General features: G+C 48.5%; 1 protein-coding gene across 1 annotated transcript in view; it reads left to right on the forward strand.

Annotated features, from left to right (window-relative positions):
• Window positions 1-317: 317 nt before the first annotated feature.
• Window positions 318-25,664, forward strand: part of TEP1 (telomerase associated protein 1) — a 36,326-nt gene continuing 10,979 nt past the window's right edge. Inside the window, exons 1-33 of the mRNA XM_045527341.1 lie at window positions 318-421; window positions 4,136-4,756; window positions 5,899-6,078; window positions 6,340-6,474; window positions 7,166-7,327; window positions 7,747-7,908; window positions 8,185-8,259; window positions 9,664-9,788; window positions 10,004-10,161; window positions 10,806-10,915; window positions 11,498-11,588; window positions 11,811-11,997; window positions 15,200-15,368; window positions 15,868-16,026; window positions 16,203-16,280; window positions 17,405-17,535; window positions 17,862-17,921; window positions 18,763-18,921; window positions 19,584-19,760; window positions 20,013-20,133; window positions 21,004-21,128; window positions 21,387-21,500; window positions 21,593-21,710; window positions 21,857-22,051; window positions 22,172-22,347; window positions 22,442-22,598; window positions 22,725-22,904; window positions 23,356-23,448; window positions 23,696-23,828; window positions 23,976-24,126; window positions 24,551-24,684; window positions 24,879-24,967; window positions 25,227-25,341. Of these exons, the coding sequence (XP_045383297.1) occupies window positions 4,160-4,756; window positions 5,899-6,078; window positions 6,340-6,474; window positions 7,166-7,327; window positions 7,747-7,908; window positions 8,185-8,259; window positions 9,664-9,788; window positions 10,004-10,161; window positions 10,806-10,915; window positions 11,498-11,588; window positions 11,811-11,997; window positions 15,200-15,368; window positions 15,868-16,026; window positions 16,203-16,280; window positions 17,405-17,535; window positions 17,862-17,921; window positions 18,763-18,921; window positions 19,584-19,760; window positions 20,013-20,133; window positions 21,004-21,128; window positions 21,387-21,500; window positions 21,593-21,710; window positions 21,857-22,051; window positions 22,172-22,347; window positions 22,442-22,598; window positions 22,725-22,904; window positions 23,356-23,448; window positions 23,696-23,828; window positions 23,976-24,126; window positions 24,551-24,684; window positions 24,879-24,967; window positions 25,227-25,341 (4,816 nt within the window). The 5' untranslated portion in view covers window positions 318-421; window positions 4,136-4,159. The remainder of the gene's footprint in view (window positions 422-4,135; window positions 4,757-5,898; window positions 6,079-6,339; window positions 6,475-7,165; window positions 7,328-7,746; window positions 7,909-8,184; window positions 8,260-9,663; window positions 9,789-10,003; window positions 10,162-10,805; window positions 10,916-11,497; window positions 11,589-11,810; window positions 11,998-15,199; window positions 15,369-15,867; window positions 16,027-16,202; window positions 16,281-17,404; window positions 17,536-17,861; window positions 17,922-18,762; window positions 18,922-19,583; window positions 19,761-20,012; window positions 20,134-21,003; window positions 21,129-21,386; window positions 21,501-21,592; window positions 21,711-21,856; window positions 22,052-22,171; window positions 22,348-22,441; window positions 22,599-22,724; window positions 22,905-23,355; window positions 23,449-23,695; window positions 23,829-23,975; window positions 24,127-24,550; window positions 24,685-24,878; window positions 24,968-25,226; window positions 25,342-25,664) is intronic.

The following is a 25,664-nucleotide window of genomic DNA, read 5'->3' on the forward strand; positions in this document are numbered from 1 at the left end:
AAAGAGATAAAGAACGAAAGAAAGAAAGAAAATCGTGTCTGAAGATACAGCAGAAGACAAAAATTAGCAAAAGAGAAGAATTTGGTAGAGTGTGAAGCCTGAAGGACTGAAGCAAAGAGAACCAAGGAGGGAAAAAGGAAAAGAGAAACAGCAACACATTCAACTCAGGCACCAGAAGAGGTTGCTAGTATCCTCCGCGCATTCGCAAGGCCGGCCTGGCGGCTCACGTTTCCACGGCCCCGCCCGGGCCCGGGCGCCGCCGTCGGTGCGCTGGCTCCTCCCCGCCGCCCCGGCTCCTCCTCCGGCTTCCACGCTGACCCCTAGCAAAGCCCGGAGCCGGCTACTACTTCCCGCTCCGAGAATTCGGGTGCCCCACGTCAAGCAGCCCCCAGACCCCCCCCCGGGCGGGGTCCGAGCGCAGGTAGAACTTGCCCTGGCCCCGGGGGAGCCGAGAGCCGAGTGGGAAGGGCCCAGCGGGCCAGGTAGGGAGCAGCCGAGACTCGGGCGGAGCATGAGCCTGGGTTGGGGTGCATCGGCCCCGCTCCTCCAGGCCGCTCTGGGAGGGCAGCCGCGTGTGAAAAGGAAGGTGAGAAAGGAGGATAAGAAGGCTGAGGGAAAGGGAGGGACACAGGAAGAGAATACCTAGTGAGAATCAGTCCCTCTTACCTCCCTGCCCTAGGCGCCGGTTGGAAGGGGAGAGTAGCTGCCACCAGCAAACGGTAGTATGAGCAGCGGTTCGTAATAACAGAGACCCGGGTGTGCTTAGCTATGCGGGACCATCATACAGCCACTTAAAAGGGAGGTGGGTGATAATGTGCTAACACGGCAAGGTCTCCAAGATATTCTAAGTGCACAATAGCTTCTACGGTATGATCCTGTTTGTGTAAAGCGAAAGTGGTGGTGGAGGAGGAGGTATATATGTATTCGTATATACATAGAAAAGGTCTGAAACTTAGTATAAAACTGTTAGCAATGGTTATCTCTAGAGAAGGGCAAAGAAAATTAACTGTCTTTATTTTTCTGTTACCTTCAAAAAATTTTGAGACCTTTTTTTTTCAATCTTGAATCAATTCTGAGATTCCCCACTCCTGTTATTGGGGGCTTATATAGTGCAGACGTGAGGAAAGTGCACAGGGGCACATCAGTCTTGATGTGTTTGTCCACACTGACATCCATGGAGATACTGTTGTCTTTTCTGGTCCTGGATGGTTAGTCCATTCAAGTCTTCTTGCAAGTCTTCTACATTCCTGTCCATAAGCTCATTCACACTAAGGTTTAAAGTGGTTGGTTTACCAAGATTGTTCCTGAAATATTTAAATGTGAATGGGAGACAAGCTTTTGTCCAAATAAATAAGTAAATGCCTTCTTAATGGTATAATTCAAGCATTCTGTCAGGTGGAGGTTCTTAATTTGCAGTTTTTGGAGATCTTGGGAGATCCATGAATGGGCTCCACGGACTCCCTGAAAATTGAGTGCAAAACAGTATATACTTATGGGATTTTTTTGTGTGTGTGGAAAAGCTCCATAGCTTTTACCAGATTCTCAAAAGCCTCTGAACCCCACTAACTAGGAATTGTAGAAACAATGGTGAACAAGTCTAAAAGGGTCTCTGTCCTCAGGAACTTACAGTCTAGTGGGACAAAGACAAACAGGTGATGTATTCTATGTGTGATAGGGGAAGTATGGGTGCTGTAAGAACAAGGAGAAGATGACCTAAACCAGACTGGGGGCTGGGTGTCAGCAAAGGCTCCTTGGAGGAATTAACTGTGAAACTGAGGCCTCAGAGTGAGAGGAAAGTAGAGCTCGGCCTTGTAAAGGAGGGGTTGGAGGAGGGGTGGTGTTAGTCGAAGGAGGAGACTCCCAGGGATCTGCCTGTGCAAAGGTCCAGAGTGAAGAGATACCTCAGCAATTCATAAGCTGAAAAGAATTTGTATGGTTGGCCGGGCACGGTGGCTCATGCCTGTAATCTTAGCACTCTAGGAGGCTGAGGCGGGAGAATTGCTTGAGGTCAGGAGTTTGAGACCAGCCTAAGCAAGAGTGAGACCCTGTCTCTACTAAAAATAGAAAGAAATTATCTGGACAACTAAAAAAATATATGTAGAAAAAATTAGCTGGGCATGGTGGTGCATGCCTGTAGTCCCAGCTACTCGGGAGGCTGAGGCAGGAGGATCGCTTGAGCCCAGGAGTCTGAGGTTGCTGTGAGCTAGGCTGACGCCACGGCACTCACTCTAGCCCGGGCAACAGAGTGAGACTCTGTCTCAAAAAAAAAAAAAAAAAAGAAAAAAGATAATAAACACGGTGATGTAATAAATGGTGTCTGTGGTAGATGTCAGAGTATATAGCTCCTTAGACCTACACACAGTGTGTCACCACATGGATTAGAGGATTTCAACAAAGGTGGTGGCAGAGGGAATGGAGAGAATTGGATTGATTTGAGAGACATTGAGGGAGTAGAATCCATAGGATTTGGGAATTTACTGGATAATAACAAGTAACAATAGCTTCTATTTGTTTTTTTCCATATACTTCTCACTTCATGGAATAGCTTCTATTTATTGAATACTTACTAAATGCCAGGCAGTACTCCAAGTGCGTAATATAATTTTTTCTAATTTATTCCTATAACAACTCTGTAAGGTAGGCATTTTTCCTAATTTTGTAGATGAGAAAACCATGGAGCCACAGAGAATTTAAGTAACTTGCCCAAGATCCCAAGGTGGAGGAGCCAGGATTCAAACTCACTCCAAACCCCTGTGGGCAAAGGGGGCAGAGGACAGGGAATGGATTGGGGCAGAGGTGTCAGTAGGAGAAAGATGATACATTTGGGATCTGTGGAATGTGGCGAATCTTTGAGACATCCAAGTGGAGATGTCCAACAGGCAAATGGATAAGTGAGTATAAAGCTCAGAAGAGAGATCTAGTTCAAGGAATAGAGTTGTGAGTTGCTAACATGGAAGTGTCATTTGGAGCCACAGAGTAGGAGAGACCACCCCAGGAAGGTATGTAAGAAGATTAGAATAGAACTACAAGGAACATCAATTTTAAGAAATGGCAGAGAAGCAATCCCCAAGAAGATGTAGCCAGAATAGTTACAAGAAAATCAGGACATTCTTCAGTGTTTCTTGGACGCTAAAAAAAGAAAGCAAAAAAAATCAGGATAGGCTGGACATGGTGGCTCATGCCTCTAATTCTAGCACTCAGGGAGGCCAAGATGAGAGGATTGCTTGAGGTCATGATTTCGACACCAGCCTGAGTAAGAGTGAGACCGTCTCTACTAAAAATAGAAAGAAATTAGCTGGGCAACTAAAATAGAAAAAAAAATTAGCCAGGCATGGTGGCACATGCCTGTAGTCCCAGCTATTCAGGAGGCTGAGGCAGGAGGATCGTTTGATCCCAGGAGTTTGAGGTTGCTGTGAGGTAGGCTGACACCATAGCACTCTAGCCCCAGATGACAGAGCAAGACTCTGTCCCAAAAAAAAAAGGAAAAGTAAAGAAAATCAGGACAGTTGCATCATGGAAGCCAAAGGAAAAGTGCTTCAGTGAGAGAGTAATCAACAATGTCATATTCTACTTAAGGGGTGAAATAAGATAAGGGCCAAGATGGGTCTATTCATGGTATTAACAGGAAGTTAGGTTGTTCACAATGCTGAGTTGTGAAGGGAGAGGAATTTATAGGTGCCAGATAGTGGTGTGGACTGGTGGGGACAGAATCCCATTTAGTTGGTTGAAGAGTGAGTAGGAGGCAAGGAAGTTGAGGTGGTAAGTATAGACAACTTGATCAAAATGTTTGTTTTCCTGGAGCTAAGAATCCAGAGTCCAGATTATACATGAGGCCCCTCTACTAAGTAGAAATCACACTGATAGTGCTGGGGGGGTCCCTCTATGAAAAGACACATCCCTTCCTCTCTAGCCATTCCTTTTTTAAAATTTAATTTCCCTGATATTAAGCCTCTGCTTTACCTTTTCCCTACCCTTCTCCCTTAGAATACTCCCTGGATGAAGCCAGTCCTGTGAAAAACAATATTGGTGGTTTTCTATCTGGCATTGCCAGTAAAGCTATGGGGAAGATATGTTCCCAGTGCAGATATACTCGCAGTGCAGCCAGGTGCTCATTGCTGTCTGTGTCTCTTTTTAGGTATATACTAGTTGAGATTCAGCCATGGAGAAACTCCCTGGGCATGTTTCTGCCTACCCAGACATCCTCTCCTTGGAGAACCGGTGCCTGGCCATGCTTCCTGCTCTGAAGACCACGGAGAAACCACATGGACATGTATCTGCCCACCCAAACATCCTCTCCTTGGAGAACCAGTGCCTGGTCATGCTTCCTGATCTGAAGACCATGGAGAAACCACATGGACATGTATCTGCCCACCCAGACATCCTCTTCTTGGAGAACTGGTGCCTGGCCATGCTTCCTGATCTGAAGACCATGGAGAAACCACATGGACATGTATCTGCCCACCCAGACATCCTCTCCTTGGAGAACCGGTGCCTGGCCATGCTTCCTGATCTGAAGACCATGGAGAAACCACATGGACATGTATCTGCCCACCCAGACATCCTCTCCTTGGAGAACCGGTGCCTGGCCACCCTCCCCAGTCTAAAGAGCACTGTGTCTGCCAGCCCCTTGCTCCACCATCTCCAGATATCTCACGTGAGGCAAGCTGATTTGTACAGCCTGAACTCCAGCAATTGCCGGCTCTCTGAGCCTCCAACTCGGAGGCTGGCCACAGGGACAGTTCAGGCAGCAGCTTCGGTAATAGCTCCAGGGACTCATCTTCACTCTGGCCATGTCTGTTGTATGCTCTTGTTACTAGCCTCAGTTTCCCTCTGTGCTGTTTTGTGTCTGGATACCCTCACTCCTCAGAGCCTTTTCTGAGGTGCCCTCTTACCCCAGGGCCATCTTCATCAGCATCATTACTCTTTCTGCATATCTAGTTTGGAGATTCTGGACAACAGATCAAAATCAGTCCCTGTTCTTAGAAAGCCTCTGCTTGGGAGAGCCAGCATGATACTGTGATAGCAGATCAATCGGGTGCTTTTCAGATCAGGCCCGAGACGCATCTGCCAAGTAATTTTCCAGTGGCCCTATCAGGGCCTATACCAGGGCCCACTTCCCCATGTGTGCATGTGCAAACACACATCCACTTGTACACATCTACACAAGCACGTTAGTATATAGTTCAGAATCAGTAGACAAATGCACATTGCTTCTATGTATACTTGTGGTTTGGGCTGAGGGAAAAGGCTAATCTGAACCCTATACTATCTTTGCCAGTTTCAAACTATGTAACCTTGGGCAACCTATTAACCCTATAGAGCCTTAATTTCCTTACCTTTAAAATGAAATCAATGAAAATCCAATTCACAAGGTTGTTGTAAGGATTACAACTACTGCCATCTTACATTGATTTAGGGCTTTGCAATTTGCAAAGAGTCTTAAATATGTTATTCTGTTTAGTTTTCCAATGGCCCTATCGGGTAGGTGGTAGTGAATGAGGACACTAAGGTTAGGAGAGGTTAAGCAGCCTAAGGCAGCTGGCGGATTTATTTGGACTTGGCGCTTTTTCTTCTGACCCCCAAAACATCTTAATAGTACCCTAAGAGGTATATGAGGGGCCCCATGCTCCCAGGCTATGGCTCAATAAGGAGGTGAAAGTCAAGGGAAGATCACGGAGCAGCTGGACAAAGGCTCAGAAGGTTGAGTAGGGAAAGGTGATGTGTGAGCGCATGGAGTCAGGGATGGGACAGATCAATGCTGGGCTGTGAAGGGAGAGGGATTTATAGGTGCTAGATAGAGACGTGGACTCTTCCTATCCCCGGGAGCCTCCTTCAGATCTGTCTCTGTTTGAGGGGCTGTGGATACATACTGTGATTCATAACTGCTGCTATCCCCAGGGTCGTCAGTTCTATTCAGAAAAAGAGAAAAAACCAGAAGACAAGGAAGGGGCCCCCATTCCTTTTTATAATCTGAGCTTAGGAGAGGAGGAGGAGGTAGAGGAGCTGGCCCTGAAGCTTACATCTGGAGTCTCTGAATCTTGTCCTGTGCCTGCTGACCACATCCTTCAGGAAAAGAAGGTGAAAGTTCCAGAGTTGGGAAAAGGTTGATGGAGGTGGGGAAGCGGGTAGGGGTGGGGGAACAAGGTCCCCTCCCCAGACGGAAGGGGCAGGAGGGAACATAACCTGGGTCTTATTCCTTACTTCCTAATCTCTTTTTCTGACCTTTCAGTTGGACCCTAAATCTGGGATCCATTCTTTCTGCCCTTGATTTTGTAAGGCAGTCTGCATGGATGTTTAACTTTATTCTTTATTACCTGTTTCCTCTTTCTCAATTCCCAGATGTCTCTAATGAGCTTGCTGTGCTCTACTCTGGCCTCAGATGTAAACATGAAAGATGCAGCTGACCCCACTGGGGCTTCCATCCTTGAAGTCTGCAGTGAACTTGCCCCCTTGGAGCCTGAGTTTATCCTCAAGGTATTGTGGTGTGAAGGAGGGGATGGGAGTGGGCTGCTGGGAGCTGTGAGGGGGTGGGAAAAGCTTCACTTAGGAAAGATCTCTGGGTGAGTCTGAAGCCTAGTTCCTGGGGTTCTGTGAAGGGTGGGGAAAGCGTATACTAGGATTGGTTTGTTTGGTAAATACCCAGGGTAAGTACTCAAAGCTTGGGCTCAAGGGTCATTTAGATGTAATGAAATTTGGATCTGTTTTTTAAGGAGCTTGTAGTATTATTAGGGAAACAAAATGCTTTCTCAGATATCATATAAATATAAGCTAGAGTAGTAGATAGTGAATGTTTCTGAAACAGAGAAGAGGAATAAAATGTTTTCTATGAGGTTTTGGAAGATGGCAGGTTTAATCAATGATTTGAACCCTGGGTAAATTTCTGATGGGTGTTGATGCAGGTCTTTCAAAGAGGGAAAGGGCCTGGTTGACTCGGAAGGCAGTCGGCAGACTCAGTAGAAGACATGCTGGAACGGCAGATGAGGGCTAGAGTATAGAGGACTTGGAATACCAAGCCAAGAGGCTTGGGCTTTATATTTTGCAGGCAATATGGAGGGAGGGTGCAGGAAAAGTTTTATGCAGGCAGATCCAGTCAGCGAGTTAGTTTAGGGCATGAAGCTGTGGGGGAAATGGCTGACATGCCAACTCTCTCCACCCTGTGCCCCAGGCATCTTTGTACGCCAGGCAGCAGCTGAACGTCCGAGATGTGGCCAACAAGGTCTTGGCCATTGCTGCCTTCTTGCCAGTCTGCCGCCCCCACCTGCGACGGTACTTCTGTGCCATCGTCCAGCTGCCTTCTGATTGGATCCAGGTAGCTGAGTTCTACCAGGTATGGCACTTATTTTTCCTGTGCTTTGGTCTGCTCTTGGTTCCTTCTCCTGCGCTCACTGCGTCCCTGGAGAAAATTCTCAGACAGTTTGGCCTCCCCTCAGCTTTCCTCAGTGTTGGTACCCACACAGGACAGCTTCTTCCCGTACCACGCTAGGTTGCCCAACATGGACAACACAATTTAGGAGGGCTGGACCAAAGTTTGAAAAGAAAAATGACATAACTCTGGACTGTTTCTAATGAAGAAAACGAGAATCAGAGAAGTCTGCTGACTTGCCCAGTAGCGTAGAACTTGTCGTTTTAGAGCTGGGGCTGGGACCTTGATCCCTATCCTATGCTCTCCTGTAACATCATGAAGTTGTTTTGTTCTGGAGGATTTACTTGGGTCTCCCTTCTGATGGTCTCCTCTCTCTCTGACAGAGCCTGGCTGAAGGAGACAAGAACAAGACGGTGTCCCTGCCGGCCTGCCTCCGTGCTGCTATGACTGACAAATTTGCCCAGTTTGATGAGTACCAGCTGGCTAAGTACAACCCTCGGAAGCACCGGGCCAAGAGACGCCCCCACCGGCCTCCCTGCCCTCCAGTCAGTCCCTCCCTCAGCCCTAGTCATTCACAACTGGGCCCCTTTTCTCTGGGAAGGAAAGGACAAAGGAACATGCTGACCCTGGGGGGTCCTACACCAGGGACAAAAGGAGTCAAAATAATCCAGAGGAGCTGGGTAGAGCTGGGGACAGAGAGAGCAGGGCAGGCCTCTTTCCTAGCTGGCTTCCTTTTAGATGGACCTTGGGGCTATTAGAATGGGTCTAACCAGGGACAACCTCCATTTGCCTTTTCAAAACTGCTTCTCTTGTCCCTGCAGAAGACGGGGGGATATCAATTTTCTAAGACAGATTTTCCAAAGCACCTTTGGTTTCTTCAAGATCAACAGATAAAGGTGAGTCTTTTTTTCTGGGGTTGTATATGTGCATGTACAATCTTTTCTGGACTAATATTTAGAAACAAAATTCCCTTAGATTTAGAAATACTAATAGTGAGTGTGGTAGGCACATGCCAATTTCCTGCCTGGGGTCTTTCAGCCATGATTAGGGGGTCAGGTTCTGAGAGCACTGGGAAAGCTCGTGGTTTTCTGCCCCCCATTTCAGTCTCCTTAGTGTTGTACTTTACTGACAGGTGACATGTCCAGCTGGGTAAGAGAGTTAAAAACATTATGAAATGTCTACCTTCCATAGGAAGTTTTAAAAATAAACCAAACAAAATCTGTTTACTGTTTATAATGCCTCTCCTCTCTCTCTGACAGAGCTTCCTTCTGCCAGGGTCTGTCAGAGAGGGAGGAGGCATTATAATTAGTAATTAAGGGCATAGAATCTGGATTCAGAATCACCTGGGTTTCAGTCTCACCCCTACCCCTTGCTGGCCATAAGACCTTGGTCAAATGACGTAACTTCTCTTGCCTCAGTTTCCTCATATATAAAATGGGGATGATAGCAGAACCTACATTATTGGGTTGTTGTGAAGATTAAATCAGTTACTATATGTAAAGTATTTCTAACAATACCTGGCACTAAATAAGTGTTAGCTATCATCAACATAATCATTATTTTCTTTATTTCTTTATTTTTTAGAGACAGGGTCTTGCTCTGTTGCCCAGGCTGTAGTGCAGTGGCGCACTCATAGCTCACTATAACCTCAAACTCCCAGCCTCAAGTGATCCTCCCGCCTTGGCCTCCCAAAGTGCTGGGATTACACAGTGGCATGAGCCATTGTGCCCAGCCCATAATCAATAAAACAGATTATTAGGAAATTATATATTAGCATTACAAGAAAAACCACATTCTCAGTTGGTCAACTAGTCTTTTCTCTTCTTCCTACAAATATATCCTAAACTTAGCTGTTCTACCATAGAAGATTCTGAAAGCCAAATTCTTTTTGTTTTTTAACTCCTCACAGCTTGCATTGTGCTGATGCTTCCATTTCCCTGTTTAGAGTCTCGGTGATTTAGATAAGAGCTGCTTTTCCTTTTCCATCCCTCTAAGAACAAAGATGTTCTCTGTTCATCCTGCCTCCATCTTGTTTTTCACAGCCCAGCCATCCCACAGTAACCACTGATAGTTCAGACTTGCGTGAATGAAACAGTGACCCCAACGAGCTGCTTCCTCCTGCTCACATGGGCACTGTTGTTGCTGGAGACGTGTGCCTTCTGTTCCTACTCCCTGCCCAAGTCTATTTTGAGGAAAGCAATTACCTCATAGATATGGGGTAGTCTTAGGCTCTGCTTGCTAAGGAAAGTGTCCATGGTCATGGATGAAGTCCCCTGTGGGACTTGGGGATGTTTCCACAGTTCGAGAATTCCTACAATGCAGTAGCAGAGAAAAAGAATCAGCCAAGGTTCACACTGAAGAAGTTGGTACAACGATTGCATATCCGGGAGCCTGCCCAGCACGTCCAAGCCCTTTTGGGCTACAGGTGAGAAACTACATATACCCTGAGCATGCTTTCCATCTAGCTAATCCTTTGACTTTTCAATGTCCATGACCCCAATCCTGGTAGTTCTCAACCCCAGCAAAGACTTGGGGCAGATGTGGCCTGGAAACATGACTGAGTGGCTTAGACAGACTCACCTTTCTTTTTCCGAGTTATTTTGTTGCCAGCTTTGATAGACTCTTTCTTCTCTGTCCTAGATACCCCTCCAACCTACAGCTTTTTTCCCGAAGTCACCTCCCCGGGCCATGGGATTCCAGCAGAGCTGGGAAGAGGATGAAGCTTCCTAGGCCAGAGACCTGGGAGCGGGCACTGAGCCTGCGTGGGAACAAAGCTTCTGTCTGGGAGGAACTCATTGGTAGAGTGGCCTTGACCGTCACATTCCCTTCTACTCTTCACTCCCTATTTATGCCTCTACGTTTTAGACCCCGACTAGAAGACTTCTGTGGCATGATGCAGTTACTCTTTTGCCTGATAGTTGTATCTCTGAAAACCACTGGATTTATAAGGTCTGTCATTGACCACTCCAAAGTGCACAGTGGTACCTGCTTTGAGTAATGTTGGCATCATAGATTACCATTCCAGATGTGGTTAGGTGATGCACAAGTATTTATGAACATATGACACAAGTGGTACCTTCTCTCTGACTGCACTTGTATCAATATCTGTGTACCTCATTCCAAGCAAGGTAGGACCAAAATATGGCATATTGGAATCCCTACAGAAACTTACATTTAGGACATAGAAATTTTAAGAAATTTGCCTGTCCTGATAAAGGAAAAAAATTCAAATTGGGGAATAACCAAATTACCATCAATCTTCTCTTTCTCTCGGCTTTTTGTTATTTTTTAACTGTAGAAGGCTCTTTCTATATCATATGTCAGTTCCTCACTTTGTCCATCTGGAACTTTCTACATTGCCTCTGAACTTCTTGCTCTGGTCCCCAACCTCTGTCTCATTATCCCTCATTTGCTTTTCTCACCCTATGCCCCACCTTCCCAGAAAATGGGAAGCTTCCCTTCATGGCCATGCTTCGGAACCTGTGCAACCTGCTTCGAGTTGGAATCAGTGCCCGCCACCATGAGCTCATTCTCCAGAGACTCCAGCACGCGGTACGTGTGTGGGGCAGGTAGCCACGGAGCGGCAACTAGGTGTGGGTGTGGAGATGCCACTACTGTTCTGGAGGCCAGGTTTTCCAGGTGGCTGAGGAAGGTCACAGGTACCACGCTGTTTCCATGTGTGCTGTAAATAGGTATGGAAATACAGATAGGTTGGGGGAGACATGATTGGAAGTTCAGGCAATATTTTGAGAAATCAGAGTATAAGAGTATAAGAACTCCCTTTGAGAGTATAAGAACTTTCATTTTTATTTTCTGAGCTCAGTGACTTACCGGGAAGCGGCAATTGTGTAATCTAACTAACTTCAGAGGGAGTCTGAAAAGTAACAGGGCTTCTTCTGTTACTTCCCCTTCTTTCTACTTCCGTCTTCTTTACCTCTTCTCATACTCTTAAAATGACAACTTTTCTTTCTCTTTCTTCTTATTCCCCCTTTTCTATCTCTTCTTTAAATTCATTTTGTCCTTCACCTTCCCACAAAGCTAATAGAGTGGTTACCTCATTGTCCTGGTCCCTGAGATACCTGAAGCCCCCATACTCCCTGGTTGTCTGCTCATGACCCCTCCCTTGCTTTCCAGAAGTCGGTGATCCACAGTCGGCAGTTTCCATTCAGGTTCCTTAATGCCCATGATTCCATCAATAACCTTGAGGCTCAACTCAGAAAAAACGGTATTATCTCCTGTCCTCCACCTCCTGTTTGCTTCTCTCTGACAATAAGTGAGGCAGCAGCACTGATATCTTCAGCCTCTTGCCTTACAGTCTCAGGGTGTGGGGTGGGCAGAGGTCAGACACTTGCCAGCCCCAGGGTTTGGGGCTCAGGATGCATTACTGGCAGGACAAGTTGAGGGAATAGAAACTGCCTGGCTTAGATATTTATTTGTCACCACACAGCGTTGTCCTTTCCTTCTAATACACAACTGATGAGGAAGATAATAACTAGAAACTTAAGAAATAGCAGGAGGCGTTCTGTTCCGAGGACACTTCCCAACTTCAGTCGTCGGGATCTTCGGATAGCAATGAGGATACCTGTGATGTATGAGCAGCTGAAGTGGGAGAAGTTGAAAATACACAAGGCCAGGTATGTGTGTGCTGTCCAGGCACCAAGTGTGGGCAATAGGAAGCACCCTGGCATGAGTTGGAAGTCATCTGTCTTTCTTTAAAGACATGCTTGTCCATATCCCAATGGCTTGAACTTGCCTGGTTCCAATCATCTCTTACACAGCAAAGCTTGCCTTTCACATTGTCCTATAGAGAGACCGTGAAACAAAATCTATTCCTGGGCCTCCACTCTATTATCTGCTATTGTTTTATTGGTTATTGCGGATTCTGTGAGTCTGTGTAGCATCTCCATTTCTTTTAGTGCACGCTGGTGTCTTCTCTGCTTCTGCTGTGGTTCATGATTTTCTTCTCTGTGACATCTGTTTGTTTTTGTTTTTGTTTCTCACTCTCTCTGTGTATTTTTTGATTCATTCATCTTCTTTCTTCCTTCGTGTTTCTTTCCCTTCCCTTCCACTTCCCCTTCCTTCCTTCCTTCTTTCTTCATTTTTTCTTCTTCTCCTTCCTTCTTTCGTCTCCTCCTTCCTCCTTTCTTCTCCTCTTTCTTTCTCCTTCCTCCTCCTCCTCCTAAACACACATGCAAAGGTAGTTATCATCCTGCTGGCTCAAAGGCAGACATACAACCTGTTCTATAGGCTTGACTCCCAGCTCTTTGTCCTTTTAAGTGCTTCAACAGTATCATACATTAGTTTTCACTCAAAACAAATGCAGCGCTCATCTAACCTTCAAGTAGGACTCAGTAACCAGGAATCTCCTGAATCAATGTCTGAGCATAGGACGGTTTAAGAATCAAACCCAGGGTGCCAGTCCAAACAGTATTCCTGTGCTGACCAGTGTGGTAGCCACTAGCCACATGTGGCTAGTTAGGACTTGAAATGTGGCTAATCTGAGTTGAGACATGCTGGATTTTGAAGGCAACCTGAACAAAGAATGTAAAATATCTCATTCATAATTTTTGTATTAGTTACATTCTGACATGAAAATATTTTATATGTTAGGTTAAAAATGTAATATTAAATTACTTTCACCAGTTTCTTTTTACCTTTTTAAGAGTGGCTGTTAGAAAATTTAAATTATGTGTATAATTTAAATTAAATTAATTGTAATTTAATTCTGTTTGAGAGCACTGGTAAGATTACTGAATTTTCTAGATTAAAAAAATTAATATGAAAATTTTTAAATAGGCACACAAATAATGAGAATAGGATAATAGACTCCCATAAAACTGTTAGCCAGATTCAATGATTATTTAGATTTTATCACATTTCCTTTACTGATCATTTTTCTTTTTCTTTTTCTTTTTTTCTTTTGAAGATGTATTTAAAACAAATGCCAAATAATATGATACATTTTATTTTACCTCACCATGTTTAATGTTCTGTCTTTAAAAATGGACATTGTCTTATGTAATCAGAATGGTTATCAATATACCTAATGAAACTGAAAATAATTCCTTGGTATTATCTATTATCTAGTCCATTTTCAAATTTGCTAATTGTCTAAAAATATCATTTCACAGTTTTATTCAAAACAGGAATACTATTTGGACTGCCACCCTGTTGGGTTTGATTCTAAACAAGGTCTACACATTGCATTTTTTTTTTTTTTTTGAGACAGAGTCTTGATCTCTCACCCCTGGTAGAGTGCAGTGGCGTCATCATAGCTCACTGCAACCTCCAACTCCTGAGCTTAAACAATCCTCCTGCTTTGGCCTCTCAAGTAGCTGGGACTACAGTCACCCACCACCATGCCCAGCTAATTTTTTCTATTTTTGGTAGAGATGGGGTCTTGCTCTTACTCAGGCTGGTCTTGAACTCCTGAGCTCAAGTGATCCCCCTGCCTTGGCCTTCCAGAGTGCTAGGATTATAGGCATGAGCCACCATACCTGGCCTACACATTGCATTTGATCTTTAAGTCTCTTAAATTCTATGCCATTGAATTGCTGTGGAAACCAGGTTCAGGTGCCCCACAGAATGTCCCACATTCTGGATTTACCTACTTCCTTATGGTGTCATCTACCTTGTTTTTCTATTTCGTGTACACTGGGCATTAACTCTAAAGGCTTTAATAGATTCAGAGATTTTGTTATTGTTTTTTTTTTTTTTGGAAGAATTTCATAGGTGACCCTATGTACACTATTTGAGTGGGACCATCAGAATTTTTTTGCCTCCTGATAGAATATAAGATCAGGAAGCACAAAAGTCTGGTGGTCCCACTCAAAGTGATGGTAAGATTGATGAGTGCTTTTAGATAGTAATAGACCAATCTCACTATGTAGTTAATGGCTCATCCATTGATAATCTTTGCTGAACCAGTTGTTTCATTGGCAGTTGCAGAATGGAGGTTGTCCATCGTTCCCCATATTTATTAACTAGAATTCTAAAAAGCCTCCCTTATCAACTAAAGCTCACTCTGAAATAGATTGTATAGCAAAGGTGGGATGAGTGTTCAATTCTTTCTTCTTTAATTACCTGGTTTCCATAGCTAATCAGTGGCATAAGAATTTAGTATTTGCTCTTTAAAATACCATTTAAAAGCTGGCCGCAGTGGCTCACACCTGTAATCCTAGCACTCTGGGGGGCCGAGGTGGGAGGATCGCTCAAGGTCAGGAGTTTGAGACCAGCCTGAGCATGAGCGAGACCCTGTCTCTACTAAAAATAGAAATAAGTTATCTGGACAACTAACAATATATATAGAAAAAAATTAGCTGGGCATGGTGTTGCATGCCTGTAGTCCCAGCTACTTGGGAGGCTGAGGCAGAAGAATTGCTTAAGCCCAGGAGTTTGAGGTTGCTGTGAGCTAGGCTGACACCATGGCACTAACTCTAGCCCAGGCAACAGAGCGACATTCTGTCTCAAAAAAAATAAATAAATAAAAATAAATTAAAAAATACCATTTAAAAATATGTAGCAGTTAAATCTTGCCTCATGAAATAAGTGTGGATTAATGTGTTAAGTGTAGCAGGTGATTTCAGAGAGCGGGTCTCTGGGTGACTTCCCCTCTCCTGCCGTGAGAATGGATTGGAAGAGTCCTGTGGAATGGGGGCAAAGGGAAGCTCTGCCCTAGTCTCCTATACCAGCAGTGGAGGTGGCTGTGGAAGGTGGTGGTAGTGCTTGCGGAGGGTAGGCGACGACTCAATACTTGAGTGGCAAGTTCTCATCTCCCCATCTGCCTCAAAGTGGCAGACAGGTAAGCCCCTGTGTCTGTGTCTTTCCTGCCTGCAGACAGTGGAAATATGACAGTGAGATGCTAAACCGGTATCGACAGGCCTTGGAGACAGCTGTGAACCTCTCTGTGAAGCACAGCCTGCCCCCACTGCCAGGCCGCACCCTCTTGGTCTATCTGACAGATGCCTGTGCAGACAAGCTCTGTCCCAAGAGCAACTCACAAGGGGTAGGCAAATGAAAAGCATTCTCTAAGGGGTTGGTGGGATGCTGGTGATCCTGAGAGGTATCCTGTTCCCAGACCTGGTTCTCCCAGCCAAGCACACAGACTGAAATAAATGACATGACTTTGCTTCCAAGTATCAGTCCTCAGTTCCTAGGGACAATTCCTAGGATGTAGTTTCAACCCTGTGTATGGATTATAACACTAACATTTCACATTTGGCTGGTACTTAGTCCTCTTTAAATTTCCTTTGCCAAAATATGTCTTACTGTCACCGCACTACATCCCAGTGTTGAACTTGGGGGCTGGAATCCTGGCTTTTCTCTACTCTCCCTGACCCATCATCTCTTCCTGAGGCTGCTGAAGCTGACCCCTCCTAACTGGGGATTTGTCCCCTTTGCCCTTCTTCCAAACTGATGGAAGTGTTTGGCCTCCAGGGCTGGGTGGGCAAGGGTGAATTCCAAAATAGGGGAGCTTCTTTTCAGCCTGATGCATGTCCAATCAGCCCCCCCTGAACTATGTGCTGCTGTTGATTGGAATGATGGTTGCGAGGGCGGAGCAGGCGGATCTCTTGCTGTGCGGAAGTGGCACCCCGAAGACTGTGGTGCTTAAGGCAGAAGAAGGTATCCTGAAGACTGCCATCGAGCTCCAGGCCCAAGTTCAGGTCAGACACCCACCCCTACCATCCAAAAATGTATAAAGGACACAGGCCTGGGAAAAACCCGAATATTTAGTAAAGGCATGGATATATGCACTTCTGAAGATTTCCCAAGCAAACTGTGGTGTTTGTTGCTTGTTGATCTCTTGTGCAACCAGGTAATGTGAGTACTTTTCCTTCAGGATTTGGTTGAAGAGGATGAATGGCTCCTGGATAATTTTGGGAAATACCTGCTGTCTCTGGCTGTCCAAAGGGTTCCTGTGAGTACTGCCCAGTCCTTGAGAAACTCACTCCTTCCCCACACTTTTCTCTACAACTGATATATCTCATTTCTTGACCTCTCAAAGCGGACCTTTCAAACCATGGATAATACTCAGATTAGCTCCCTACTGTATACAACCTCCCCCTCAACCCCCAGAGGTGTGCTGGTAAATGTTTAACAACCAGCTGTCTAGAAAAATAAGTCTTGGCTAATAGCATTTGCTTATTTCCATGATGTAAACAGTCTTACTGTGGCTGATTTCAGGCTACCAACATGGTGTCACTAAACACAGAGTTGGGAAGAGGGGCTCAGTAGCACATCACTGTACAGTATATCTGCAATACTGATAGAGTAGATGTAAATGAGCTCAAGAGTGGATAATAGAAGCGGGGTGTGGTGGCTCACGCCTGTGATCCTAGCACTCTGGGAGGCCGAGGTGGGTGGATTGTTTGAGCTCAGGAGTTCGAGACCAGCCTGAGCAAGAGCGAGACCCTGTCTCTACTAAAAATAGAAAGAAATTAGCTGGACAACTAAAAATGTGTAGAAAAAATTAGCTAGGCATGGTGGCGCATGCCTGTAGTCCCAGCTACTTGGGAGGCTGAGGCAGGAGGATTGCTTGAGCCCAGGAGTTTGAGGTTGCTGTGAGCTAGGCTGATTCCATGGCACTCTAGCCTGGGCAACAGAGTGAGACTCTGTCTCAAAAAAAAAAAAAAAAAAAAAGAGTGGATAATAGTAAAGTGTAATAAAATAATTAGGAAGTGATGAGTTGTAAGTATTTATTACCTTTTTTAATATATAACTTATTTAATTTTAAGTTCAGATAATTTCACGGCCATGTTTAATAACTGCTCACAAAATTCCTAAGAACTTAACAATCAGCTCTTGTGTGCCTGAGTGAGCCACCTACCACTGCCCAAACCCCTACCTCAACTTTGATTTGCCACCCTCACCCCCATCAGGGTATAGTGGCTTCCCTCATTTTAAGTGTTCTCAGAAGAGGCAGTTTCCCACTCCTCTCAGAGTTCTCCTAATTCCCCAGTCCTCAGAGATCTCATCTCCTGATGTCCTGATCTCGCCTATCCTTTTGTTTTTAGTCTCTGTACCTCCTCTTTCATCTTACAGGTGGACAGGGTCATCCTCTTTGGCCAAAGAATGCATGAGAAAATGATAAATGCGGCCAAACACATTTTCTGGCAGCATGTGAATTCCAAGTGCCTCTTTGTTGGTGTTCTCCTAAGAAAGAACATATACATGTAAGGATGCTTACACTCCCTGCCCACTGTCAGAGTAAGTGATCCCTATTTCCTTTCTACTGCCAAAGCGTGGTCACTCCCATTCGCCAGGCACTTCCCCAACTCTGCCTTCTTATGTCTGTTGCACTTCAGATGCTGGAACCTTCTCTGAAGTCTTCAGCCTAGCTCAGTACCCCTTTGTGAGGGTCTACCCCAGCCCTAGCCTAGCACATAACCCTATTAAAGGTGCAGAGGTGGGTTTGTCCCTCTTAAGGTGTTAGGGGGCAGTGACTCTGTGTTCCAGGCATTGTTTCTGATGGTTAGTGACTGCTTCTTCCCGTTGCCAGATCACCAGATTCAAATCCCAGCGATGTGACACTATCGGGCTGTACTGATGGGATACTGAAGTGAGTACAAGATGGACACTGAAGGGATTGGGGACTTTGTTAGAACATCTTTAAGAGATTATCTGTGGCCTCTACTTTGTTCACTTCTTTTTTTAAGCAAGATAGAAGTTTATTCCTCTTTTACAGCTGTCCAGGCATAGCAGCAACACAGTGCCATAGGGACTCAGGTTCCAGATGGTTCCAGATGGCTGCTTCAACTCCAGCTATCTTTATATCTAGCCAAGTTTGTATTCTATCCAGTAAGAAAGAGGAAAAGGGACATGAGAGATTGCACTGTTTACTTTTAAGGGAACAGCTCAAGAGTTGGTCATATCATGTGGCTTTTTTTCAATTCTTGATCCAGAGAAAATCCCATATGTTTTTGCTGAATTACAGAAATCTTTTTACTTTGTCTTTCTCTCCACCCTTAGCCTTCTCATTTACTTGTTTTCTCTCATGCCTTTTCCTTTGGATGTTACCTGTTTCTCTCAACTCCTACTAGGAAGCCCTGTGCACATTTCTCCTCCAGGGAACTTTCATGGCTGGTAGAGAGCTGATCAGTCCCAGAAGGGGATGGCTTTCGTCTTTACACCTTAGTCTCGCCCAAATGCCCGTGGCCCAAGCTGATGACCACCATGCACAGCAGGAGGGGCTAGGGCTGGGCTTCTTCTCTTTCCCTTTATTCCTATGGTTCTGCAGCCTTGTTTATTTGAAGTCTGCTTATGGTCACTTTCTTAAGGAGCTCCAGTTAACTGGTGACCTAACCTGGCCATGTCTTTGTCCCCCTGCCCCTCTTTGAAGACCTTCTTGATTCTGACCTTTGGTGTTCTACTATCATTTATTTTGTTGCTATTTATGTCAGGTTCATTGCAGAGCGTGGAGCCTCCCGTCTTCTGGAACATGTTGATCAAATGGACAAGATATTCAAGATTCCACCAGCACCAGGAAAAACAGGGGGCAAGTCTCTCCGGCCACTGGAAGAGGATACTCCATCCCCCTTGGCTCCGGTTTCCCAGCAAGGGTCAGTCTGTGTTTCTATGCCTGTGTGAATTGGGAGGGGTTGCAGTCAAAACCTGGAGAAGCTCTGGGACTGAAATTCTGGCTGTTGAGATGCTGCTTGTTCTCTTCACTAAGGTATGCTTCCTCTTTCCCAGGCAGGGGTTTCTCTAGCAAAGGAAGCTGTCAGATCGGGAACAAGCTCCTTTCTTTACTAGGGAAAGGAGGGTAGAATGCAGGGAGGGTAGCAAACATCTTGGCCATATAGCCAGGGCTTAAGCAGAGGACTTAAGAGCCCAGGTTCTTGCTTTTTCATCCCGGTCTTGCCAAATAGTATGTTGATTATTGGGCTAGTTGCTTACTTTCTTAGAGCTATAGTTTCTTGATTGGTAAAATGGAGATAATGCTAATGTGTACCTCACAGTGCTGTCATCAATAGATAGTAAGTTCATAATAATGATTAGCTGAAAGAAGAAGGGTGCACGTGAAATAGCAAGTGGGGTTTAAATTCCAGGGCCCTGCTGTTGAGACTGCGTGCAAGTTATTCCCTGGAGGCCTGGTGCACACCGCTCTGCCATCCGTCCTACCTGGCTGGTTCTCAGCGCTGAAGGGTGACCAAAGCAGTGACCGTGGATTGGGTCGTGTGGCTGATCCCCAGACTGAGCCCAGCCCTCTGCTTACCTCCAGGTGGCGCAGCGTCCGGCTTTTCATTTCATCCACCTTCCGAGACATGCATGGGGAGCGGGACCTGCTGCTGCGGTCCGTGCTGCCAGCACTGCAGGCGCGGGCGGCCCCGCACCGCATCAGCCTTCACGGCATCGACCTGCGCTGGGGCGTCACTGAGGAGGAGACCCGTAGGAACAGGTTTGGGGGCCACAGAGAAGAGGGCCTGGGTCGGGGACCGGGGGCTTGCGTGCTGGAACTGAGGTGGGCAGGGTCGGGGCTGCGGGAACGGGTGCGGGCGGGGGCAGGGAGTTGCCCCGCGGGTGCTGACAGGAGCAGCCTGCCTTGACTTCGCTCAGTTGTGAGCCCGGGCCCTGTCTCCCCGTTTGTGCCTGTGTTCCTTGACACCATGCCCCCAGTGACTCCTGTGTGTCCCCGTGACCCTGCCTGCAGACAGCTGGAAGTGTGCCTCGGGGAGGTGGAGAACGCGCAGCTGTTCGTGGGGATTCTGGGTTCCCGGTACGGCTACGTTCCGCCCAGCTACAACCTCCCTGACCACCCGCACTTCCGCTGGGTAAGGCAGACGGGGCTGGAGGAGGGCAGGGGGGAAACAAAACTTGGGGCAGGGGTGAGGAGAAGCCACGGTTTGTCAGGAACCCTGGGACTATGTACAGGCAGGTCCTTGAGACCTGAAGTGAAACACAAGCAGAAGATACTGTGTGTGGCCAAGTCCTAGGTGAGGAAATTCCTCTGCGATGTCCCTCTGGGGTTAGCAGGTAGGTCTGACTAGATGTTGCCATCAGACAGATCTGGGTTCTCTCCCTTCTGTCATCTACAGGTCATGTGGCTTTGTGGGAAGCAGCTTAATCTAACTTGGCCTCAATTTCCCCTCATATTAAAGAGAAACAATGACATCTATACTGCAGGGTTATTATGAGAATTAAAAATCTGTAAAAGAATGCTTAATACATGACAGGCATTCAATAATGTTAACTATTGGCTGGGCATGGTGGCTCACACCTGTAATCCTAGCATTCTGGGAGGCCGAGGTGAAAGGATTGCTTGAGGTCGGTTCAAGACCAGCCTGAGCAAGAGTGAGACCCAGTCTCTGTTAAAAATAGAAAAATTAGCCAGGCATCCTGGCTTGTGCCTGTAGTCCCAGCTACTCTGGAGGCTGAGGCAGGAGGATCGCTTGAGCCCAGGAGTTTGAGGTTGCTGTGAGCTGTGATGATGCCATTGCACTGTAGCTGGGGTGACAGAGTGAGACTCTGTCTCAAAAAAAAAAAAAATGTTAGCTATTAGCTATATTTTATTGCTTATGTCTGGAGGGAGCAAGGGAGGGAGGAACATAGGTGAGATGAAGGAGCCCTGGGGCCACGGCAGGTCCGGAGGAGGGGTCAGTGTGACCTAGGACTGAACCCTCTGGTCTCTGCCCTTACTGCAGGCCCAGCAGTACCCTTCAGGGCGCTCTGTGACAGAGATGGAGGTGATGCAGTTCCTGAATCGGGACCAACGCCTGCAGCCTTCTGCCCCAGGTCTCATCTACTTCCGGGATTCCAGCTTCCTCAGGTACTTTCTGTGGCCACTGGGGTCAGGTTTCCCTGCCCCCAAAAGCCAGGCAGGCTCAGTCTTCTCTCCCCGGCATTGAGAGTATAAGAGGGGAGCGATGCAGGAAATAGGACTCAGAGAGTGTGCTTCTGCAGCCCCAAATCAGCCTTGGAGCTGAAGTCAGGAGATCACTCCATGTGCCCACGGCCATGTCCGAGGGTTGGTGGAGAGAGGCTGGGGTCTGAGTCTAGGCCCCCTTTTGCGGTCTTTGGTGTTCAGCTCTGTGCCAGATGCCTGGAAATCTGACTTTGTTTCTGAGTCTGAAGAGGCTGCACATCGGGTCTCAGAACTGAAGAGCTACCTGAGCAGACAGAAAGGGATTACCTGCCGCAGGTGAGCTGGGGGAGGTAGAGGGCACATGTATAGAGAGATGTGGCCTGTGGTCAGGCCTGCTCTGACTCTAGTTGTGCTTGCTTTGCCCACAGATACCCCTGTGAGTGGGGGGGTGTAGCAGCTGGCCGGCCCTATGTTGGGGGGCTGGAGGAGTTTGGGCAGTTGGTTCTCCAGGATGTGTGGGATATGATCCAGAAGCTTCACCTGCAGGTCAGCAGGAGCTGAGGAGACGAGGGGGGGAGGGTGGTCTGGGTATCCTGGGTAGGAGGTAACTGGGTGGGGGCTCTGTGAGTTTTAGGCCTGGGGGTCCTGAGGAGCATGGCGACATGAACAGCCACTGTCCCATGTGCCCTCAGCCTGGAGCCCAGCTGGAGCAGCCAGTGTCCCCCCCAGATGATGACTTGGTCCAAGCCACGTTCCAGCAGCTACAGAAGCCACCGAGTCCTGCCCGACCACGCCTTCTCCAGGACACAGTACAGCAGCTGATGCTGCACCACGGGAGGCTGAGCCTAGTGACTGGGCAGTCGGGCCAGGGCAAGACAGCTTTCCTGGTACAGTCTCAGGGGCTTAGGCGGGAGGGAGGGAGGGAGGGCTGTGTGGGCTAAGGAGGGTGGCACAGGGAGCTTGTGCATGTAAAAAGTGACCATGTTTTCTGTTCCTTCCCTCTGTAGGCATCCCTTGTATCAGCCCTGCAGGCTCCTGATGGGGCCAAGGTGGCCCCCTCAGTCTTCTTCCACTTTTCAGGGGCTCGCCCTGACCAGGGTCTTGCCCTCACCTTGCTCAGACGCCTCTGTACCTACCTGCATCGACAACTGAAAGAGCTGAGCGCTCTCCCCAACACCTACCGGTGTGTACCCCCAAGTAGCCTGGCCTTGCTGGGGCCCCACGGTACCGCCCCTGCGTCTCTCTCCCACTAACCCTGACTTCCCCTCCACGTGCAGAGGCCTGGTGTGGGAGCTGCAGCAGAGGCTGCTGCCCAAGTCTGCACAGTGCCTGCAACCTGGGCAGACCCTGGTCCTGATTGTCGATGGGGCTGACAGGTTGGTGGACCAGAATGGGCAGCTGATCTCAGACTGGATCCCAAAGAACATTCCCCGGGTGAGTGTGAGAACGAGGTGGGTGTGGGAAGCAGGTTGAGGAGAAGGAGGGCATGTGGCAGGGAGGACAGAGGCCTCTCTAATGATTTTCTTTCTACCTTCCTGCCCCTTTGCTTGAATATCACAGTGGGTACAGCTGGTGCTGAGTGTGTCTAGTGACTCGGGCCTGGGAGAGAACCTTGAGCAGAGCCAGGGTGCCCAGGTGGTGGCCCTGGGACCTCTGGAGCCATCTGCCCGGGCCCGGCTGGTGAGAGAGGAGCTGGCTCTGTACGGGAAGCGGCTGGAGGAGACGCCTTTTAACAACCAGGTTGGGTCTAGACCAGGGCCGGCGGGTGTATGGGGCGAGTGTGGGAGCTGGGGTGCTGAGACTGCCAGCTGCCTCGCACAGACCTGCTCCTGTGTTTTCTCAGGAGCTCTGTGCCAGGGGAAGTTGTTAATAAGATAACTGTGATTCCCGATAATATCACCCTGCCTTTTCCCCCTGGTGAATGGCCCTGTTGGGGCCTGTTGGGGTGTGGGGACGAGTGAAGTGGTGGTTGTCAGTGGGGTAGGCTGGGTCACAGGGGTTCCCCGGCAGGGGCTGGCTGGGCAGAGTGGTGTGGGGGAGGGAGGGTTGTGTCCTGAGGTGATGCCATGGGTTTGTCCCCTACGGGGACTCGAGGCAGGGGGTGCTGCCTCGCACTGGGCCTGGTGCTTGGGCAGGGGCCGGCTGTGGACAGGCCTCCTGGCGCCCACACGAGTCCTCCTGGTCTCGTCAGATGCAGCTGCTGCTGGTGAAGCGGGGCTCCGGCCTGCCGCTCTACCTGCGCCTGGTCACCGATCACCTGCGCCTCTTCACGCTGTACGAGCAGGTCTGTTGCTCCTCATCTTCCGAGTCCTAATCCCACTGCCATTCGTTCAGCTTCTTGGTCTCATCCCCATCCCTTGTCCTCACCATCTTGCGATCACCCCTTCCCCAGCCCCACCCCACCCCGCCCCCACTTCTCTTCTACCCCTGCTCTTCACTTCATCCCTTCCCACTGTGCTTCCTGCTGCCCCTTCCTACTCCACAACCAAAGCTGCTCCTCCCACCGCTGACTGAAGCCCCGTCCCCCCAAGGTGTCTGAGAGACTCCGGACCCTGCCTGCCACGGTGCCCCTGCTGCTGCAGCACATCCTGAGCACCCTGGAGCAAGAGCATGGGACCGACGTCCTTCCCCATGCCCTGGCTGCCCTTGAGGTCACACGCAGTGGTCAGTGGTTGGGCTGGGTTGGGAGCCTGAGGGTCGGATGACTGTGGTTCCACTGGGGTCTCAGCAAGCAGTGCAAAGGGGGACCAGGTGCTGTGGGGGGGGTGAACTGTGTGGTTAGGTGAGGGCCTCAGAGACTTTGGTTTTCAGGTCTGACTGTGGACCAGCTGCATGGAGTGCTGAGTGCATGGCGGACACTGCCCAGGGGAACTAAGGTCTGGGAAGAAGCAGTGGCTGCTGGTAACAGTAGAGACCCCTACCCCATGGGCCCGTTTGCCTACCTCGTCCAGAGTCTGCGCAGGTACAGGTGCCCCCAGCTGAGCTCCCACCAACCTCATTGTGCCTTCCCATCTTTGATCCAGGGCCCCATGTATGGCCCCAACGCCTGTCTTCCAGACCCCATGTATGGCCCCAGTGCCTGTCTCCCAGACCCCATGTATGGCCCCAACGCCTGTCTTCCAGACCCCATGTATGGCCCCAACACCTGTCTTCCAGACCCCATGTATGGCCCCAATGCCTGTCTCCCAGACCCCATGTATGGCCCCAATGCCTGTCTCCCAGACCCCATGTATGGCCCCAACGCCTGTCTTCCAGACCCCGAATGGGCCACTACTCCAGTTACCACTATGAAGGTGGGAATGGGAGCCCACTGCTGGCCAGGATGCTCACTGACAGGCTTCCTCTCTCTCTTCCCTCTCTCCTCTTCCTTCTTCATGTGTGGACAGTTTGCTAGGGGAGGGCCCTCTGGAGCGCCCTGGTGCCCGGCTCTGCCTTCCTGATGGGTCCCTGAGAACAGCAGCTAAACGTCGCTATGGGAAGAGGCTGGGGTTGGAGGACACAGCACACATCCTGATCGCAGGTGACTGCAGCCCGAGTCAGCCTGGGCACTGAGTGTGGGGGCTGGGCCTGGAGGCCAGGACCCCCCACTGGGGCTCCCCATCTGCTGGCTGCCTCTCCTGCCACCCCAGTGTGTGATGACTCTTCCCGTAGCTTCAGTGCTAGGATCTTGGGGATGCTGCTAGGCTGAGCCCTTCTTAATGCCTGTTTTTACAGCTCAGCTCTGGAAGACATGTGACCCTGATGCCTCAGGCACCTTCCGAAGTTGCCCTCCTGAGGCTCTGGGAGACCTGCCTTACCACCTGGTTCGTCCCTAGACCCCATGGACACCTTTTCCCAAGCAATTGCTTTGGCTATTCTGAGACTCCTCTCCCCTTTACCACCCCACCTCCACTGCCATTACCCCCTCCCAAACCCCCTCTCCCTTTCCCTCTCTCCCTTCCGTTTTCCTGCCCTCCTTCTTGAGGGCCTTTGTCCCCTGGGTCGACGTCCAGGCTGCACAGGCAGAGTGTCTGTCCTCAGCAGCCTCTTCACATCCTTAACGAACCCAACTGACCTTCCCAGCTCCAGAGTGGGAACTTTGGCCTTCTTTCGAAGTTCCTCACCAATCTCCACGTGGTGGCTGCACACCTGGAATTGGGTCTGGTCTCTCGGCTCTTAGAGGCCCATGCCCTCTATGGTGAGATGGGTCACTGGGTGGTTTCTTCTCTGAGATGCAGGACTCTGGGGTGTGCTCGTGGGGGGAGGTTTAATGGAAAAAAACAGTCACATTTCCATTTCAAGTTGAACATGCTAAGAGGGTGAGCAAGTGAGTCTCGGGAGACCTTTTGTCTAGATCTCTTTAACTGGAGGGTCTGAAACTTTATTTAGTAAGCATAAAATTATCTGGGAAATTTGTTCATATTGCAGGTCCTTGAGTCCCCAGATTCTGGTTCCCTAGGTCTGGAGTGGGGCCCAAAGCTTTGTACTTTTAACAGGTGTTCCTGATATGGGGCCAGAGGG

This window comes from Lemur catta, chromosome 1 (genome assembly GCF_020740605.2).
Source record: "Lemur catta isolate mLemCat1 chromosome 1, mLemCat1.pri, whole genome shotgun sequence".
Taxonomy (NCBI): domain Eukaryota; kingdom Metazoa; phylum Chordata; class Mammalia; order Primates; family Lemuridae; genus Lemur; species Lemur catta.